This window comes from Cryptomeria japonica, chromosome 1 (assembly GCF_030272615.1).
Source record: "Cryptomeria japonica chromosome 1, Sugi_1.0, whole genome shotgun sequence".
In the NCBI taxonomy this organism is placed as follows: Eukaryota; Viridiplantae; Streptophyta; class Pinopsida; order Cupressales; family Cupressaceae; genus Cryptomeria; species Cryptomeria japonica.
In genome coordinates, this window is record NC_081405.1 from 545202010 (window position 1) to 545221791 (window position 19782).

Here is a 19782-nt window from a genome sequence, read left to right on the forward strand (position 1 = left end):
TTTTGATGGAATTGAATTGTGTTTCATGGAATGTTAGGGGGTTAGAATCCCCAGATAGGAAGTATGTCATCAAGAGATTTTTGAGGATGAAAACAAATGTGGATTTCTTATTGCTACAGGAGATTAAAGCAATTCAGTTCTCCTTGGATATTAATATGTAATACATTTGGAGGGATGCCTCGTATTATGTTACTAATCACTGTAAAGGTAAAGGGGTTCTACAAATTTTAGTCAGCAAAAGATGAGCCAAATTTGTGAAGGATTGGGGTTGTTCCCCTTGTAACATATTTGTATGGATCATCTTGCATTACAAGGAACAAAACTTTGGGGTTGCCTCTATTCATGCTCCTAATGATCATAGGGAGCGTATTGATCTATGGAATTGGATCGGTCAGTTAGATGACATTCCTTGGATATTTGGTGGGGACTTCTACATGATAGAACATCCTCAGGACAAGGCTGGAGGGAATAAATTTGAATGGAAACTCAATGAAAGATTTTTTTGGATGAGAATGGTCAATAATCTTAGAGTGGGTGATCCCTTGGCTGTGAAGAAGAAAGATAATATTGATATATGGTACACATGGTGCAACTATCAACAAGGAAAGAAGATAATTTAGTACAGATTGGATTGATTCTACTTTAACAAGGACACTTTCAATATATTGTATGATGAAAATAGGAATAGTGTTGAGGTGATACCCTACACCTTGTCAAATCACCATCCCATTTATACCACATTCTTCCGTAAATCTTCCCCCTGTCCCTCCCAAAAGATGAGGGATGCATTCTCCCTCAACATTAGTTTATTGGAAGTTGAAGATGTGGTGTTTGCATCTTATATTATTAGGTAGTACAATTCCTGGTACCCTAATCTCACTAGTGTCATAAACAGATGGAATCAAAACATAGCTAACTGGAAAATTCTTTTTCCAGACTGTTGGAAAGAAAAAGGCTTTAGATAACAAAAGGTTAGAAACGGAATTGCACGAGACTATTGTTGTTGCAGAAGATGTACTTCAAGTGCAACCTGATAGTAATGAAGCTATTGTTAATCTCCAAATAGCTAAAGGAAAATTAAGGAAATTGCAAAACCTGAAAATTCAAGGGGCCAAAGTAAGAGCTAGGATCAATTGGGTATACCATGGTGACGAGGGTTCAAAGTTCTTTTTTCAAATTCTTAGTAGTAAGGAAGCAAGGGAAAGAATTGATAGCATTTGTGACGAGGGAGTTAACATCTTAGATCATGAAGGAATTCTAAGAGCTTTTTCTCAGTTCTACTAGAACTTGTTTTCTTTAGAAGACCTTGGCCCTAATATAGAGGTTGATAGGCACAAAATTAGCACTATCATACTAGAGAAAGTTTCTAAGGAAGAAGCCATGTCTCTTGATAAACCCTTGATTGTAGATGAGATTCAGGTGGCTATATAGTCTCTTAAGAATGATAAATCCCCTGGTCTTGATGGGCTGCCTATCGAATTTTACAAAAGAAATATTCATTGGATTTGTGAGGATCATCTCCAGTTATACAGGGAGACTATTGAGAAGAGCTCGCTAGGCAACACAATCAATTGTGGCGTGATTAAACTCATCTCAAAGGATGGAGATAAATCTCTCATCAAGAATTGGAGGCCTATTACTCTTTTGAATGTTTCGTACAAAATTCTGGCTAAAATCATTTCCAAAAGGCTTGAGAAGATGTTACCCAAGGTGATCAGCAGTACACAAATTGACTTTGTCAAAGGGAGATATATTTTGGAGATTTTTCTTACATGCTGGGAATCTATGCATTGGGCTAATGAATCTAACAAAATGGACCAATGATGCTACTATACTTTGAGAAGGCATATGATAGGATTGAATGGAATTTTGTGTTTATGATATTAGATAGTATGGGATATCCCAAGATCTTCTGTCAAATGATTAAAACTCTCTTGAAGGATGTCAGGGCTCATGTGGAGGTCAATGGAAGTAGATGAGAGTATTTTAATCTTACCATATCCATCAAAAAAGGTTGTCCCCTAGCTCTGACCCTCTTAATTCTTATTTTTGATACATTATACTTCTTGCTTAGAAATAACTCTCTCTCAGCTAAAGTCAAGGGGGTTTATCTACCGAATGGGGATGAAATCCTGAACATCCAATTTGTAGATGATACTGCTATACTTATGGAACTGGAGGAGAATAACATGGGGGCTTTAATGACTAAGATTGGTATTTTTGCAGAGCCTCTTGGAGAAAAATATATCTCCCTAAGTCTATAATGTTGGTGTGGGATCAACACCCACTAGGATGGTTCTCCAAGTATCCAATCAAGTGGGACGGTCCCGAATACCAAGTCAGATACTTGGGTATTCCCTTTGTTGTTAATCCTAACCTGAAAGATATGTGGGAATGGGTTAATCTCAAGATTGATAAGAATTTTAGGAAGTGGAATAGACATTATCTCTCCATGGTTACGAGGTTTCGGGTTTGTCAGAAAATACTTTCCACCTACAATATATATTATTCTTTGGCTTGGTTGTTTCACAATTACCAGTTCTCCTTTATTCAGAAGCTTGTCATAGAATTTTTATAGTTGGATGGGAAATGGGGGAGGAAGAGGCAAACAATTAAGTGGAAATGGTGTACCTTGAGCAAACAAAAGGGAGGATTAGGATTAAAGGACTTGAGGCTACAGGGTATTGCCCTACCAGCCAAATGGATTTTCAAAGCCTTGTAAGGGTAAGAACCATGGAAGATCCTAGTAAGAAATAATGTCACCCAATCTGTTCGTAAGTGAGCCCCAGCTTGGAAAGAATTACCTTTTAGTGATCTAGTTGTTGTGCATTTTCCTATATCCCTAGTAGGCTCAATTATTTTTAAGGCCCTGTGGAAAACCTTGGAATGGGCCAGGCAATTTATTACAGGAAATGGAATTGTCAACACGGAGCAGAGAATATGGGATCAAAGGTCTATTTGGTGGAATATTTCTCATAAGGACAAACCAATGTCTCTTCTTCAAGGTTTCTTAGCAAAAGAATGGGCAAAGAAAGGTATTAGGATTTTTGATGATATTATTGACAAAGGGAAGGTGGTGTCCTGACAAGAAATCATTGTGAAGTTTGACATCTTGTAGTCTCAGTTTAGAACCTACTATGTGCTACATGTTGCCTGCTCCTCCCTTCCCCAACCCCTTTTGTGTTGTAATGTCCACAATTCCCTTGACTCCTATTCGGCTTTAGTAGATAATGAGATCTTAGAATTTTTAGGTTTCTCATGGAACCCCAACCTCCCTCCAAGTTTATAGCAAAAAACTTGTACCGAGCTCTGGCATTCTCCCATTAAACCTAAAATGATTTTTTTTTGGTGGAGACTTATTTTGAATAGGCTCCCTATTAAACAACTTAACGGGGAGATTAACGTGTGTAATTGTTGTAGAATTCCAAAATCTGCTTGCCATATTTTCTTTGATTATTTGATTGCTAGAGAGATTTGGTCCATGTTTGGCCTTGTGATTAAGAAAACTATTGATATTAATGATATTATATGTGGACATGTTGTCAAGCTTAAAAAATATTTCAAATTTTTTTAGTCTGTTCTTTATATTAATATTATTTGGGCCATTTTTGAAAATTTACAAATAACAACTTTTTTTTAATGGTCCATCAAGATTTGTTACTGAGTCTCGGAGGAGACATATTTGGCATGATGTTTGTTGGTAGGTTACTGTTGTGATGAAGATTTCTAGGAAGAAATTTGAAAACCTCATGACTAATGGGGTAATTGGAGTCTTCAAATGGGAAGTTTCTCATGTATTTTCATGGACCAAATAGGATGAAGACAAAGCCACATTTGAGATTTCCCTTCATAATTTTATGAGGAAGTTGAATGAGGTTAAGAAGAAAGAAGCAGTGCAATAGATAGAGTACATCTTAGTGGCAGAATGTTTTCAACACTCGTACCTAGAGCATATCCAGAATGGAGAGGAGATTATCTGGATGGATGGACCAACATGTTGGACTACTTGGGTGGAGATAAGTGGCACACTAGCCCCCAGTGAAGGGGTTTTCCAGTTTATTTAAGCTATATGTTGTTCATGGATATGGCAGTTTTTTGTAATCATCTAGACTGTTTAGTTAGTATCAATAGCTCTTTTTGTAAGAATTCTCTACTGTAAGAATGTCTATTTACATTATGTATGGGTTTGGGGATGTGATAACTGATAGGTGGTAGTTTCTTTCAAGGCAGGTAGGTGTCTACAATAAATATATGAGTCCATGAACTCTCGGTGATCCATTTTGTATTGTGGTTTCATAATATTTAATATATATATATATAAACCACAGTGAGAATCACAGTCACAATATGAATATAATTTGTTACAATGTTTCCTTTGGAACACATTGCCCCTAAGATAACTTGCAAAAATAATGTGTACAACTATAGGGCAAGATACAAATGACTTGTCGAATCGAGACACATTGTCTCAAGGCAATATACAAAAAGTTGCCAAGAAACACATTATTTTTTAGCAAAGAAATGAATAACTAAATTGAAAAGAACAAGATATGTTGATCATGAAATTGTGATTAAACCATTGTATCAAGTGACCAATATCATGAAAACACATTTGACTTTAAACACTATCTAAAAACATTGTCATACTAAAGATATCATCTTATGTGTGTTGTGAGCCTTATCTCTAGGTTCATACAAGATCCTCATGAGACTCATTAGCAAGCTGGAAAAAGGATCCTAAGGTATGTGAGTGGAACACAAAATTTTGGCATTCATTCATTTCCTAATGACAAGTTTGACCTAGTTGGTTACACAGATCTAGCTTGGGCCGATTCAGTTGATGATCAAAAATCTACCTCCAGTTATGTTTTCTCCCTTGGTTTTGGAGCTATTTCATTGAGTAGTAAGAAACATGCAACCGTGACTCTCTCTTCCACAAAAGAAGAATACATTGCAACAACTGCAACTAGTTGTCAAGCCATTTGGATTCACAAGATCTTGGAAGATCTTCATTTGGTTCAGGATTATCTGACCACCCTTTTTTGTGATAATAATAGTACAATTGTCATGACCAAGAAACTAGTCTTTCATGCACACACCAAAAATATTGAAATCTACCACCACTTCATTTATGAATTAGTTCAATAAGGGCACGTGGAATTATAGTTTTGTCCTACATCTGAGCAAGTTTCCGATATATTTACCAAAGCCCTTCCTACAACCAGTTTTGTTCAGTTAAGGACTCAGTTGGGCCTAATCTCCATTATTCGTCGCGGGGGAGATTGAAGACATGCATTTGTCGAAAGCTTTGGCTTAACAATGACACTATCTTATTTTTAGGTGTTTATCTTAGTCTCTATTTTAGGCTTAGTTTTTGGTTTTTAGAATTCACAGACACTTCAAGTTCTTTCGATGGATTCCAAGTACAGTGCCACCATTAAAGATTACTATATTTTTAGTCTATTTTAGTTTTGCATGATCGATGGTTGAATTGAGTTTTTAGCTAAGTTAAGTACATGCTTTCAATGCATTATAAATTTAGTTTTGAATTTATAGTTCTCTAAGTTTGGAACTAGCAGTTCCTAGCTTTCTTGATTGGTGGAACTATTTTATAGATGTATGCTTCTTATACAATTGTTTTCAAGAAAATACAGAATTAGATTATTTCTCTTATTGTACATATAGTTCAAGTAGATTGAGTTCTTTATATTTTCTTTGATTTAGTGTTATATGTGATGAATCTCACTTTTGATTTTATTTCTGAGTTTTATTCCAGCATAGTATAAGTGTTATTTGTTGTTTAAACCCTTCAAATGACGTTCACACATCTCCAACCCCAAATCTACTTGCAAATCACTCACATTTGTTGCACATAAATTTACACATCCTATATCATCACTCACACATCCACACTCTTTTATATACAAGATTATTCATTAAACATTTGATTATGTCGACGACAACCAAAATAAACATATTACGTAAATTCAGATACCTAAACCTAAAATATCCATTTTGTTCCACTCCAGGAGATAGAGAAGACCCAAATACATCACAACACATCCTTTCCAAATGATTTCAATGAACCATACACACTAACACATCCTCCAAGGTCAACATGAAATGAAACATGTAGATAAGCATTATAGTAGGTTAAGCAGCCGACCCAAAGATACCCTACAACGCAAATTACACAACACAGATCTCCACATGCCATGTTGAGACCCAAACCACTAACCAAACTCATTCTTCAAAGCAACCTGAACCAAAAGAATGTGATCCAAGTAGGATACGCCATCACAGTCAACTAGAAACAAAACTAGTAGACAACACTCAACTCAAAATATCATAACTTCACATGCCAATCAAATTATCACTAGAAAACTAAATTGGAACACTGCACAAAATAAATAAAGATGTCCTCCAAACTAGAACATTTGATACCACATGTTTGGAAGCCACCAAGCATCCTTTAGAAAAGTTCTGATAGACAACTTCACTGTCAAAAACAACAATAACCAACTCTAATATCTAAGAAATAAAGGACCTGTAAACTTGATAGTACAATATTACAATAGTACAACTTCAATGTTTTCACCTCTTCCACTAGTAGCAATCACAACAACAAATGGCCATTCAATGTGGCAGTTGTTGTGCTTGTTGTGGCGAACATATGTGTGCCTTGTGTAGTTAGTGGCGATTTCACCATTATGCCTTATTTACCTAATTCCGGTGTCTACAACCTGAATGAAAGGTCATTGAGATGTTCTGAAATCTTCAATCTACTTCACAAATTGTGATGCATCAAGAATCACTGATTTTGTGTAAGAAAAAAATCCAAGGTTACTAGGAGATGGAGGTGCTTGGAGACTCCAGGGATTGATACTACGATTAATTTTCAAAAATAGGAGACACATAAACACTATACTCAAAGTCGTAACACATAATCTTCGTATACCGGAGGAATGCAAAGCATTCTTCCACAGGGATATAAAAAAGTCTTTCCTCCATAAATATTATATCCTGCATATTGAAACTTCCACTTTACTAATCTTTTAGAAACACCTCAAAATCTTCACCAAATCACACAACAATACCAAAACACTCACTTTCGGACCATCTGCAACACATAGTAACATTAATGACAACACAAAATAGGTTGATATCAATGTCAACACAACACAACACAACTCAAGTTTCCAACACCAAATTAGCCCTAATGATTTTCATACATTGGACATTCTTTATGGTTGAGTTATTTATTAATGCTTCCAACTATTTTATTCCATAGAATTGATGAGACATTATCCCTAGCTTTAGGCACATATTTACAAACATATATTTTTAAATTTCCAAACATCAATATTTCAAGTACAGTTACCTTAGGCTGGTCCCTTAGCTATGATATTGATGTCCACTTGGAATGTCAAAATACTTTATATCTAGAGTAATTGTTAAATCAAAAATAAATTTTTCTTATAACTCATGTGCATTGGTATAGGCTCATTTTTTTCTTTAAATGTATATCCATACTACATGGCTTAAACATCAATAATTATTTTTACACAAGAATTATTTTACATTTAAAAGCCATTGTACCATACATGTTAGTAGGAACCAATGCAATTCATTTATATTCTTCTAATTTCTTTTCTAGATGATTAAACCTATAGCATGGACCAATGTATCAATATCTTTTTCAATATTTATTTTTCTCTAAAACATGTGATCATCAAAATTATTTTGAAGTCTATACCCTTATAATTTAAACATGATAATATATAAATAAAAGTTTGAATTGTTTCATTCACAAATTGCCTTGCAAAATTATTTAAATTGATTGCAAAGCCCCCTTCCAATTTATCTTTAATTCAATAAACAATATTCACCTTTGTAAAAAATATAAAAATTGTCTTCTAATTGTCTTATAATGTCACCTTGTCAATGATTTTGCTCTTCCAAACCATCTCCCAAATTGTTTATTTCTACAAAAAACAAGCAATAAAAATAATATGTTGACCTTATTGGTTTACTAAAAATAAAAGTTTGACTTTTAGCAATAGACAAAGTTTTCGATGGAAAACTAACATCTATTCAAGGTTCTTCATTTCCTTCAGAGACTTTAGTGGAGCTCCACCTATCCACATTACTTGCAATTGTTTTGGCCTACAAATGAGAAAACAAGGTAAGGTCAAAGGGTTAACATTTCCTATAACTTAGTTTAAACTTTTAAAAACCAATAAAATTATTATAACCTAGCTATTAACAAAATAAGATAGCAAAAAAATGTTGATGTAAAATGGCTAACCTTCATATGCCAATCTGTTCGCCATACAATAAACATTAATGCAAATGTTTGTACTCCAGTTCCACATATCATCCCTAGCCAAATGCCCTATAATATAAATAAAATCCATAATTAAAATAATAATAATCAGACTTAATAATTTATATGTATAAGCATTTTACTATAAAATTTCTACCCACCTTAACTCCTAAATGAAATACATTGCCAAGGAGAAATCCAAATGGCACACCAATCATGTAATAACATACAATGTTTATATAGGCTACAATAACTTGTCGCTCTAATCCCACGGTGACACCTGTGTAAGATATAAAAGAAGAATTTAAATTTTCGCAAAAATCTACCTTCAAAATCATTTAATTAAAAGTATTATAGAGTAATAATTTAGAAATTTGAACTTGACATATTTCAAATCATAGCTTTTTGTTTCATGAAGATAGTTATAAATGATTATATTAATAGCTTAGTTCATTAGTAATACCTTAAGAGTAGGAAACTTCTAATATAGGTGAATTATTACTATATATGTTACAAACTATTACTTAAGTACATGTCAATATTTATATAATTCAATTATTTTAAAATTAAAAATAGATGGAAGAAAATTTTCATAAACATTACCTATAAGGACTGGTTGAATGCTATTTAACATAATTGTAAACGCTAGTAGTATGGCCAACTTATAAACAACATTTTGTACAGCAACACTATCTGTAAAAATCTTAGCAAGTTCACTCTGCAAGGCCAAAATTAGAGTTAGCAATGCAAGTCCTATAGTTGCAGAGGTAATGGTTGAAACAATAACTGAAAATTTGGCTCGCTTAGGCTTCCCCGCTCCAAGCTCATTCCCAACCCTCACACTACAATTGTAATTATATGTTAGAATTAAACTAGAATGATACGTGTAGTATAAACTTTTGATTCAAGTTGCAAGTATACCTGGTTGAAGCAAGGAAAGCAAGAGGTATAGCCATCTCCCACGATTTGATGTTTAAACTACACCAAAAAAATAATATAAGTCAAATTTCAGAATCTAATAGAAAGGCATAGATAATATTGTAAACACAATCACCCACAAGGGGATGTATTATTGTGTTTGGATGGAACTTAAAATTTATAATTAAAATTTATAGTAGAAGAATCCCAAGATAAGTGCATTCATAAAACACAATGATAATTGTAGACATAAGTAATTCAGTCCATGAAGATAATATGAGTGTTTGTATATTCAACTGTGTAAATTTTTTAGCATCGACATTTCAAATCAAACTTGATGATCCATCATGAAGATGAAAGAAGTGATAAGTCACTAAGTGTAATCCAAAACATGAATGCAAAAGAGAAACTTACATAGTTAGAGCCCATAGGCATTCATAAATAATTTACAAATTAACCTAAATAAAGAATAGTTTTAAATTAGAAACAATTAACATGAATTAGATGATGTAAGATGAAGATTCAATAACAAAAAAAACTTGTTGGATATCTAATTTCAATTGAAGAAAACTAATTAACATAGATAATATGAATGCCATAAGCACCTTCAATTTATAAATATATTATGAAAATTCCATGTTAAAGGTTATGTCTATTAATTTAACACACTAATTTAACACAATAATTGATGTATCAATTGAACAACATAACAAAGATAGTGAAGTTTGTATATATAGTTTTAAAAATATAATAAAAAACATGAAAAAACACTTATTATTACAAAACAACTTTTATATTCTTAAAATTTAAATAAAAATAATAATAATTTAACTTATGAAAATATTATAATTTAATTTTAATTAAATGTATTGAATAATAGTTGCCACAAATCTATTTGACTATAAAGAGATCAAAATAAGGATAGAGAAGAGGGTGTGGTGCATTTAACACCTTTTTAATGTTAGACAAAAGCTTCTAATTCAATTTTATAGGAGAGAAGTATAAGAAATAGTCTTTCTTGGTGATCATTGATAATAATTTTTAAACAAATCAGTTTTTTTTTTTACATTTGCATGTGAATAAGACAAATTGATAGATTGACAGACATTCTTTACTATACTAAGAAAAGTAATCTATATATTATAAAAATAGATTCATTTGTTATCCTTACAGAAAATTGTCTTCAAGAAAATCATTCGATTTTCTATTTCTACCATCATTTATTAGATAGATCCATAAAATTAAAATTCATTTATTATCTTCTAGAAAAAGCTCTCAACATAAAATTATTTAGAATTTTCTATTCTAATCATTATTTATTGTGTAGGTGCATAGAAGTAAGATGATGTGGAGAAAGAAAAAGACGTGAGAAGATTCTATTTCATTCTAATTATATAAATTTGTGGAAGATCCATTCACTCATTTGGATGATTATATAAATATGAATGTTTGTGAGAATAAAATTTGTAAAAAGGGGTTATTTTCTTACCAAATAGGGAGAGAATCGACTACAACTTCAACATCTTTTAGGTTTCCTGTCATGAGAACCAATACTCTATAATACCAAATCTCCAAGCTGTAGAGAAAAAGAAAAGAAACTATAAACAATTTTATTTTTTATGTAATGCCATAATTTGAAAGGATTTCAGCTCCTGCACTAATTTGTGCATGTTAAACTAATAATAGATCTTTGTAAAATTAAAATCTAACCATAACATAACACCGGATGCAGTCGACAACTTAAGAAAGGGCCAAATATCTACAAATGCTTCCTTTGAATATCCTTTCCATGTATCTGGACACCATCCACATGTAACATACACGTATTGAATAATCATAGTCGTCCACCATGCTATATTTAGGGAAATAAGTGCACCATAAAGGCCCATACTCCATTTTGAGATGAGCAACCAACATAAGATGATGTTAAAAAATGCCCCAAGTGTTGATGACCATGCAGCTATGAAATTCTTGGATTGTGATTGTAAAAACCTATTAAGAGTGTAATAAAACACAAAAGAGAAATGCATTGGAATACACCACAAAGATACTTTAGCTGATAGATCTGCAATATCATCTGGTTGGCCAAGTAGTTTTAATAGAGGTGTCGTAAAGACATAGATAGGTAAAATTGTCACTGCAAAACCAATGAGCACAATCCAAGAGCATTGCATATATATTCCTAGCATGTGTTCTCTATGAGCTCCATAGGCTTGTCCACATAGTGTTCCCAAAGCAATCCCCATTCCTATCTACACAAAGTAATTTAGTCAGTTAAACCTAATAATTATGGGATTTTCCTATGCATGTATATTTCCAACAATAGGATATACTTAACTTGAGAAAGAGATTGTGGAATAACATTAGAGATAAGATGCTAACATAATATAATAGGAGCTTGCACCTTGGTAAAGCTTTGATTTTAAGCATTAATTTATAAGTAATTTCCTCTTTAGTAAATAATACTTGTACAAATATTAACCATTTGGCTACATAAGTCAAATAGAATACATGCAGTCTATAGGTGCAAATGTATAGAGAAATAGTTAACTTATTTGACTTGGAAAAAACACTTTTTAATTGAGAAAACTTTATACCTAAAACCAATGCTTCCATTTACAATAAACACAATCTACTAACTTAATTAGCATCAAACATTCTTTATGAAAAAAGAACATTCATTGTTGTATCTCACTCTATTTTTCAAATTACATATTATTGCCATGAAATAATGGTCATCTCTAGCAACACTCTTTTGGCTTGCTTGTGTCTAAATTTTAGATCTCATTTTACATATGCATTGGATTAAGTGTGTTGGCTTATAGAAAGGAGTTAGAAACTACTATTTTATTAAGAATTTGAATAAATGATTGATATCCAAGTTTCCTATGCAAAGCTCAATCAATATACCTCTTGAAATCTTCTAAGAAGCCAATTAAAAAAAAAAAATTCTCTACTTTAACATTTCTTTGTGATTTTCCTTAGTAACCTATACAGAAGCAATACACACAAACGCTCTTGAGATTATGAACCAAAGGTTTCTTCCCATTGTCAGATTTCTTAGAAATTTTTATTGTACGTCAATGAGAGGTGTAGTTTTGATGACATCAAGTACAATTGATGGCTTTTGCCTTTTCTCAAATCTCTAAAGTGAAGTCATTAACCATGTAGTTTGACATTTCTTTCAAATGTGTTATTTTTCCTTTCAACAATCCCATTATGTTAGAACATTATATTACATTAATATGCCATGTTAAATATATCTAGGTCATCATTGACTATTGACATGCATACCTTTATGGACTTGCAAAGGGATTTAAATTTCATAAATTATTGAAAAGTCTCATTATTATTACTTAAGTAAATCCATATTCACTTATAGAAGTCATCGATAGAAGTAAAAAAAATCTAAATCTAAATCTCATACGACAAGGATCTTGGAAATGCATTAATCTTAAGTTAGAATTAAATCTAATATGCACTTTGTCTTGAAGTAAGATCTCTTGGATCTTGAAACATTCCTTCCTCTTGCATCTATCAAACAACATTTATTTTTGGATGCCAAGATCCTTATGTGAAAATTTGAAACTTTTTATGCAATCTCAGAACACTCTAGAATAGAGAGCATGCATAGCAACTCCAAAAGAGAGAGAACCCATAGCAACGGGTTAAGTTGTTTATATACATTTTGAAATTAGATTGAAACAGTTTTTATGAAAGAGATTTTGATATAAATACAAATTATATTATCTATTTTTCAAAGACTTGTTCTCCTTTGGTCTATTATCCTTTGTTTTGTTTCATTCTAAAAAAGTGGGCAATAGAGATGTAGCTTTTGTAGTTGGTGGATACAAATTTGTGTGGCCCCATGCCAACTCTCACCACAAACAAGAATCAATGTTTTATGACCTTCATTGGTGACTACAAAAAGAAGACATGGGTCTGCCTCTTAAAACATAAATTGGGAATCTTTGACTTAAGTTCAACAAGTTTAAGGCTATAGTTGAGAAATAATGTGGACACTTTATCAAGGTTCTTTTAAACATTTATAGGAATTGACGCATTAAAAGAGAGTTTGCAATCAACTATACTCCAAGAAAAATGTAGTAAAGAGAAAGAATACAATTATTATGAAGATGGCAAGACGCATGTTGAAGGCCACAAGATTCTGCAACAATAGTATGCTTGTTAAATAGATGTCACACAAAGGTTGTGCATGGAAAGATGTTATACAAGAAGCATGGATAAAATACAAATGGAGGGCGACGCACCTTAGAGTTTTTAGATGTATCATAGGTGCATTCGTGCCAAAAGAAAAATGACAAAAAATGATGAAGGTCAAAAGTGCATTATTATATGCTACAATGAAAGAGTCCAAGGCATATAAATTTAATAACTTTATCACTAAGAAGATTGCAATCAACAAGGATGTTGAGTTCATTAAAAATGATTCATGGCATGACACAATTAACACCTCCTTAGGTTTCCTATTAATAATACCCAAAGATGATTGAAAAAACAAAACAAAATTAAACTCAATAAGGTATTTATATAACTGATTTGAAAACCAACACTTGGCTCCAAATACTATCTTCAATAGCTATGAATTCTACCAATTAGCTCTGGAGACATACTTCATACTTAGCTCCAAAGACTATCTAAATTAGCTATGAAGTTTCCTAGTTAGCTCTATAGACATACTTCATAGTAAAACAACTTAAACAATAAGAACTTAGACCCAACTCTTGCCTCTCTGATTCCAAGAAAAACTAAAATCTTGATAAAGATTTATAAAACTACAAGGTATGGTGATGAATCAAATTAAAATATGAATTTTGTATTATATTCTCATAGTGATCACAATATTTTGAAAAAAAATATTAAAGAGAAATAGTGTAAGGCCATGGATGAGGAGATAGATGCAATAGAAAAAATAAATAAAAACATATGAGAGCTAAATAATTTACCTAAAGATAAACTATGTAAATAGAGTGAAGTGGGTCTATAAGACCAAGAGCAATGCTAAACGATGAATTGAGACATCTAAAGTGAGCCTTGTGATGAAGACATATAAACAAATAGCTTGTAAGAGATTATGATGAAACATGTTCCCTAATTGCAAGAATGGAAACTATCTAAATAGTCTTAACAATAGCAACCCAACACAACTAGAAGGTATACCAGATAGACATGAGATTTTCCTTCTTGAATGGAGTATTCAAAGAAGTATATGTCAAACAACAACATAACTATGAAGTCCCAAGACAAGAAAATAAAGTATGCAAGTTGAGGATAGCTCTATATGGACTAAACAAGCACCTAGACATGGTACAATAAAATATAGTCATATTTATTGAGAAATTTCTTTAATATTTTATCTATACATTTATTTCAAATAGATGTATTTAATATATCGATATTAGTTTTGTTGTCCCAATTTTTAAATTTTCAAAAATTTGACAACCCCTACAAATTTATGCTCAAAATGTGTCGTTTTTGTCTCCAAGGCATGTTTTACGAGGTAAAAAACTCATATTTTTAATGTCAAATCATCATGGGATGTGTTTGCCATTATTGCCCAAGTTTTGGTTAGTTTTGGCCTTCATTTATCTAGTTTTTTGTGCAATTTCAGTTTCAAGTCAATCACTGTAAGTAGGAACTTTTTGCTGTCATTGCAAGTAAAGTTACTGCAAGTAGGGACTTTTTGACCTCATTGCAAGTAGTAGGAACTTTTAGATGACATTACAAGTAAATGCACTTGTAATCAAGCCTCTAAGATCTGATTACAAGTTAGTTCATTGTTTTAATTATCAAGTTACTTGTCAAGTCGGATCTCTAAAGCATCATTACAAGTTGTATTATGACACTTGAAATCAGGTCTTTAAGACCCGACTATAACTAAAGTCTCTTTGCTCATGCATTTTTATCAATGCCAAGTCGAGTTTTAAGTCTAAAATTGCAAGTATGTGGGTGGTTTGTCTTTCTTTTTGCAAGTTGTCATTACTTGCAATTGGGGTTCCAAGACTTAATTGCAAGTCCTTCCTTTCATATTGCAAGTTTGTTCTTCCCATATTGCAATCTTGGTTACTTGCAATTGGGTCTCCAAGACTCGATTTCAAGTGCCTATTGTTATGCTTCCTCCTTATTATGCCCTCATGTTTCATTTCGAGTTTCGAGAGGGTGATTACAAGTTCATTATCAATGGCTTTCTTTACTTGCAGTAGGGTCTCTGAAACCCGATTGCAAGTGGTTTTAAACTTTCAAACATCACTTGTATACAAGCTCCCAAATCCCGATTTTTAAAAAGTGTTTCATGATTTGTCTTAAGCGTATGTTTTATACAACGTGTAACATAATACCTGATTTTTTTTCTTTTGTTGTTGTTATGTGTTGTGCTTGCTACAAACCCGAAATTGGTCCAAAATGCACTCAAAAACACTTGAAAATGAGTCTCTAGGATCCAATTACAAGTGTAAACTTGTATTTTCCCATTATACATATGAAGTTGCATGTTCGTTCTCCACAATTGGAAGTCAATACTCTTGTTTTTCCACACATGTAATGCAGTTCTCAAAACCCAAAATTCACTTGTGAATCCATTTTTGCATCAATTCATCCATTCCCTTGTCAGTCTTGTTTGCACACACGATCTATCAAACCAACAAATCAAGGCATGGGCATTGTTTTATAATAAGTTCATCTTGAATAAGGTGTTATGGGTTCTACATCAGTGAACAAAAGAAGAAGAGATACAACATTAATTCATGAGGCAGCCCAAGGGTCAATAATCCTCATGAAGTCATCTGTAAATAGAAGTCATCCAGTGACAAAGTGATTCAAGCATGTGATAAGGTTGAAGTTCGTTGGCTAAGCACACAAAGACTATCAAGGGTGCAAGATGTGGTTCCTGTTCAAGATGCCATTCCCAAACCTGAGTACTTCAATTACAGAGTGTCTTATAATAGCATGAAGATCAAACTAAGGATGATGTAAATAGAGTCGTGTCTCTGGACACTTAGTTTCAATTATGAATTTGTAATTTTATTTTGACAAATTACATGTAATGTCAAAAATTGTAATTGCAGAAGATCATATCACTGGCAAAGTTGTAACTTGTAATTACACGTAATCACATTGCAAGTCGAAATGCAATAAGATTGTAATTTGAATAAGTCTTAGTTAGTTATACTTCTCCCACATTTTTCTCTCAGTCCCTCTCTTATATATAAACGGGGATGCTCTTTGCAATTATCATCCTTTGGCAATGCAACAAAATTCTATCCGTTTGTATGTGCATTATAAGTCTTTGAGCTTAGATGTACATAAAATTTCTTTCAATAAAAGAGGCAAGTTGTGTTGAGACTTTGTGCCAATTCAAGTTGTTATGTGACGACATTTTCTGGAGTTGAATATTATTTTTGTTCTATTGTTCAAGAGAGATTTAAATTCACTCTTGCAGACTTTGAGCTACTAATTGTATTTAGAGTTATAGGTTTGGTTTTCAGACTTGGTCTTGCAGACTGTGAGTTGTTTATCGCATTTGAAGCTAGTGTAGAAAGCTCAGGTAAGGAAATAACTTATACACTTTGTGTTGCTTTTATTTTTAAGACTTGTGCATGTAAGGTGAAGTGCATCATATAAACAAACTTTGAGTTGTTGTGTGGTGTACATTGTGTATACACTAAAAATCGATCTGGAGAAAGAATTAATTAAATACGAAAATATTTAATTAATATGGTCTTTATTCCTCTACAATATAAATAAATTAAATAATTTATTTATATGATTCATTTATTCTTATTCTTCCCACTTTAATCATCTTCTTCCATTTTTCCCAAATAAATATGCGAATTAATTAATTTCTGTATTTAAATTCTCTCTTCTATTAAATTTGAATTTAAAATTCAAATTTGAACACATGGCTCCTACTCCTAACCACCTAGCTAACTTAACCCACCAAATCTAACTAAGGGTTTAACAAATCCTATCCCCTCCAACTTCTTATTCTAACCATCTCTTGAGTGTCTACCCTCTCTTGGAGACACGTGACACTTTTGCCACATATCTCTCATACGCATGCCACTTGCCCCTTTGTTGGCATATGGTTGGAGATTGTTTGCCACTTGTCTCCTCAGGGATGACAAGTGTTCCTCTCCTCAACCTCTCTCCAACTTCTTTGATCTTGACTGTCGGTTTCTCTAGATTGAATCTGCACCATTGATTCTTGCCACCTCACCTCTGGTCATAGAAATCTTATAAATACCCTCTCTTTTGGCTATGAGAGGATCCCTTTGAGAATCTTAGCAATTTAGCATTCTAGTAATCATTTCCAACATTTTCTCAATCATAGCTTAGTATTGTTGCATCATAGCATAATAGCATAGTTTCATTTTCATTACATGGTTTTCATGATAGCTTAATAATAATATAGGATTAGCATAAATCTTGCATCATCTTTTGCATCTTGCATAATCAATTCCCATCTCTTGAGTTGTCACTTTGTTGAAATCATGCATCTGAGAGCCATCCATTGAACTGAACTGGAAAAGTTCTCAAGACTAGGGAGCGATGAGACAACATTTGGGAGTATTTTAATTGTTTATTACTTTTGATTTCCTCAATAAAATGTTTCATTGAGTATGTGTGTTTTTTATATACTTAGTAATGGATTAAACACAATATTTTTGCACACACACTGTTATCATTTTAAGAAGTGTTAAAGACTTTGTGCTTTCATTTCTCTTTTCCCGTCCCGAGGAAGTGATGGAAGTCTTTGTGCTTTCACGGAAACTTTGCTTCCCTTTATGTTCTAAAAATCCTACAAAAAGTCTCATTTATGTATTTACTGTTGTTGTAACTTCTTTTCTGAAATAAGAGAAAGAATATTGTTTGTTCTGAAGAAAGAGAAAAAGGACATCGTCCCACCCAAAGTAGATTAGTGTTTAGTTAGTAAAAGTAGAAAAGAGGGATCCTTCCCTTAAACTAAGAGAGTTTATACTCACACACTGTGGTTGAAACCACAATTTTGCACATCTTCCCAGGTGTACAAAATTTTTAACCAACAAGTTTTAAATATATTTTAAACTATTATAAGAAAATATTTTATATTGTAATGAACATCATATTTTATTTAATGAAAAAGAAACAAAATATGGAATATTCATTTTTTTTTGTTTTCATTTTTATGACAATAAAAATATCTTTTATTCTTAATAAATATTACATGAATCAATGAACTGGACTTATATGATAATGTTTTTAATTATAGAATTACTAGTTTATAATTATAAAATTGAAAAAAAATTATAATTTTTTAATAATTTTGATTAAAAATTATATATTATTATTAACATTTAAAATCATACTTTCTAATTAATCATCAACAAATAATCTAAACATTATTATTTAAAAACTATAAAAATATTTATCACATGATTATTGCATCTTAAACTAAAGACATCCTTTATATTATTAAATTGAAGAAAATGGTTGGGCAACTCATCAATAAAGAAAATTTGATTATCTGAGGTAAAATATTTGTAACCGGGAGCAGAGGAAGGTGTGCATACGAATAGGATTTTGTATAGAGCTTGTGGAGGAGGCCACCATCCTCCACCCAAATTTGAACCTTCCTCATTGTAAGCACCTAACATGCCTTGTTATCCTCATTCCTTTTGAAGTGCATTTAGTGCTTGCAACTTATTTTGTACTTGTATTTGGCTTCACCAAGTGAGTAACGCTAGGAGTGTATTGAGATATTGATGATCCTTAGATTGCCAGTGTATCGTTCATCCAATGGATGGAAACTCATATGCCAAAGTTGAGGAGGCATCTAGGGGAAAGGACCCACTAGTTGAACATGTTCCAATTGTTGTGATAGAAGTTGTTGATTTAATACCCATACTTGTTGATTTGATTCCCATACTTGTTGATTTAATGTCCAATTTTTTTGAAAACATTGCACCAATAGTTATCATTGATGATGACTGCCAATAATTGAATGAAATATACCATTAGTTGTAAAAAGTAACCAAGCATGTATGCCACATCAGTTGCACAAGTATCGAGACTCCTTTTGCACGACTATTGGTCTCACCTTCCTTTTGGGTTGTTTTGGACACCTTGACAAAAAGCATGTTGTTGTGACATCATATTTAGTGATGTGGCCCCAAAATCTTGGTTATAAGCAAGGGACTCACCAAGTAAGTTGCTATAAAAAATTGGGAGTGATTTGAAAGTTTCACATAGGATTTTGAGAAGTGCGAAGTTAGGGTGCACAACTACTAGGTCCTCTCCCCTAAGATTAAAAACACTGATGTTAAATCATTTAGAGATTCCCTAATTGATAACCCTATTGTGGTTTCAGATAGCCCTTGTTTTGTGGCTAACATTGTGCCCGTTGTTGAATAAAATGGCTATCCAAAAGGAGGACGAGGTAAGCACCCCGCCTGTAACTCTAAGAAGCTTGCTATCACCCCTAACCTAGAGATCTTGAAGTGATGAACTGAAAAAAAATAGGTTAAAGAATATTGACTTTT

The 19782-nt window shown here is 32.5% G+C and overlaps 1 protein-coding gene across 1 annotated transcript in view; it reads right to left on the reverse strand.

The window, feature by feature from the left end:
- Positions 1-8045: 8045 nt before the first annotated feature.
- The window catches only part of LOC131044882 (protein DETOXIFICATION 27), a 57909-nt gene continuing 46172 nt past the window's right edge, over positions 8046-19782 (reverse strand). Inside the window, exons 2-8 of the mRNA XM_057978353.2 lie at positions 10955-11496; positions 10734-10820; positions 9248-9304; positions 8930-9168; positions 8488-8606; positions 8309-8395; positions 8046-8166 (exon numbers count right to left, since the gene is read on the reverse strand). Coding sequence (XP_057834336.2) covers positions 8095-8166; positions 8309-8395; positions 8488-8606; positions 8930-9168; positions 9248-9304; positions 10734-10820; positions 10955-11496 — 1203 coding nt within the window. The 3' untranslated portion in view covers positions 8046-8094. The remainder of the gene's footprint in view (positions 8167-8308; positions 8396-8487; positions 8607-8929; positions 9169-9247; positions 9305-10733; positions 10821-10954; positions 11497-19782) is intronic.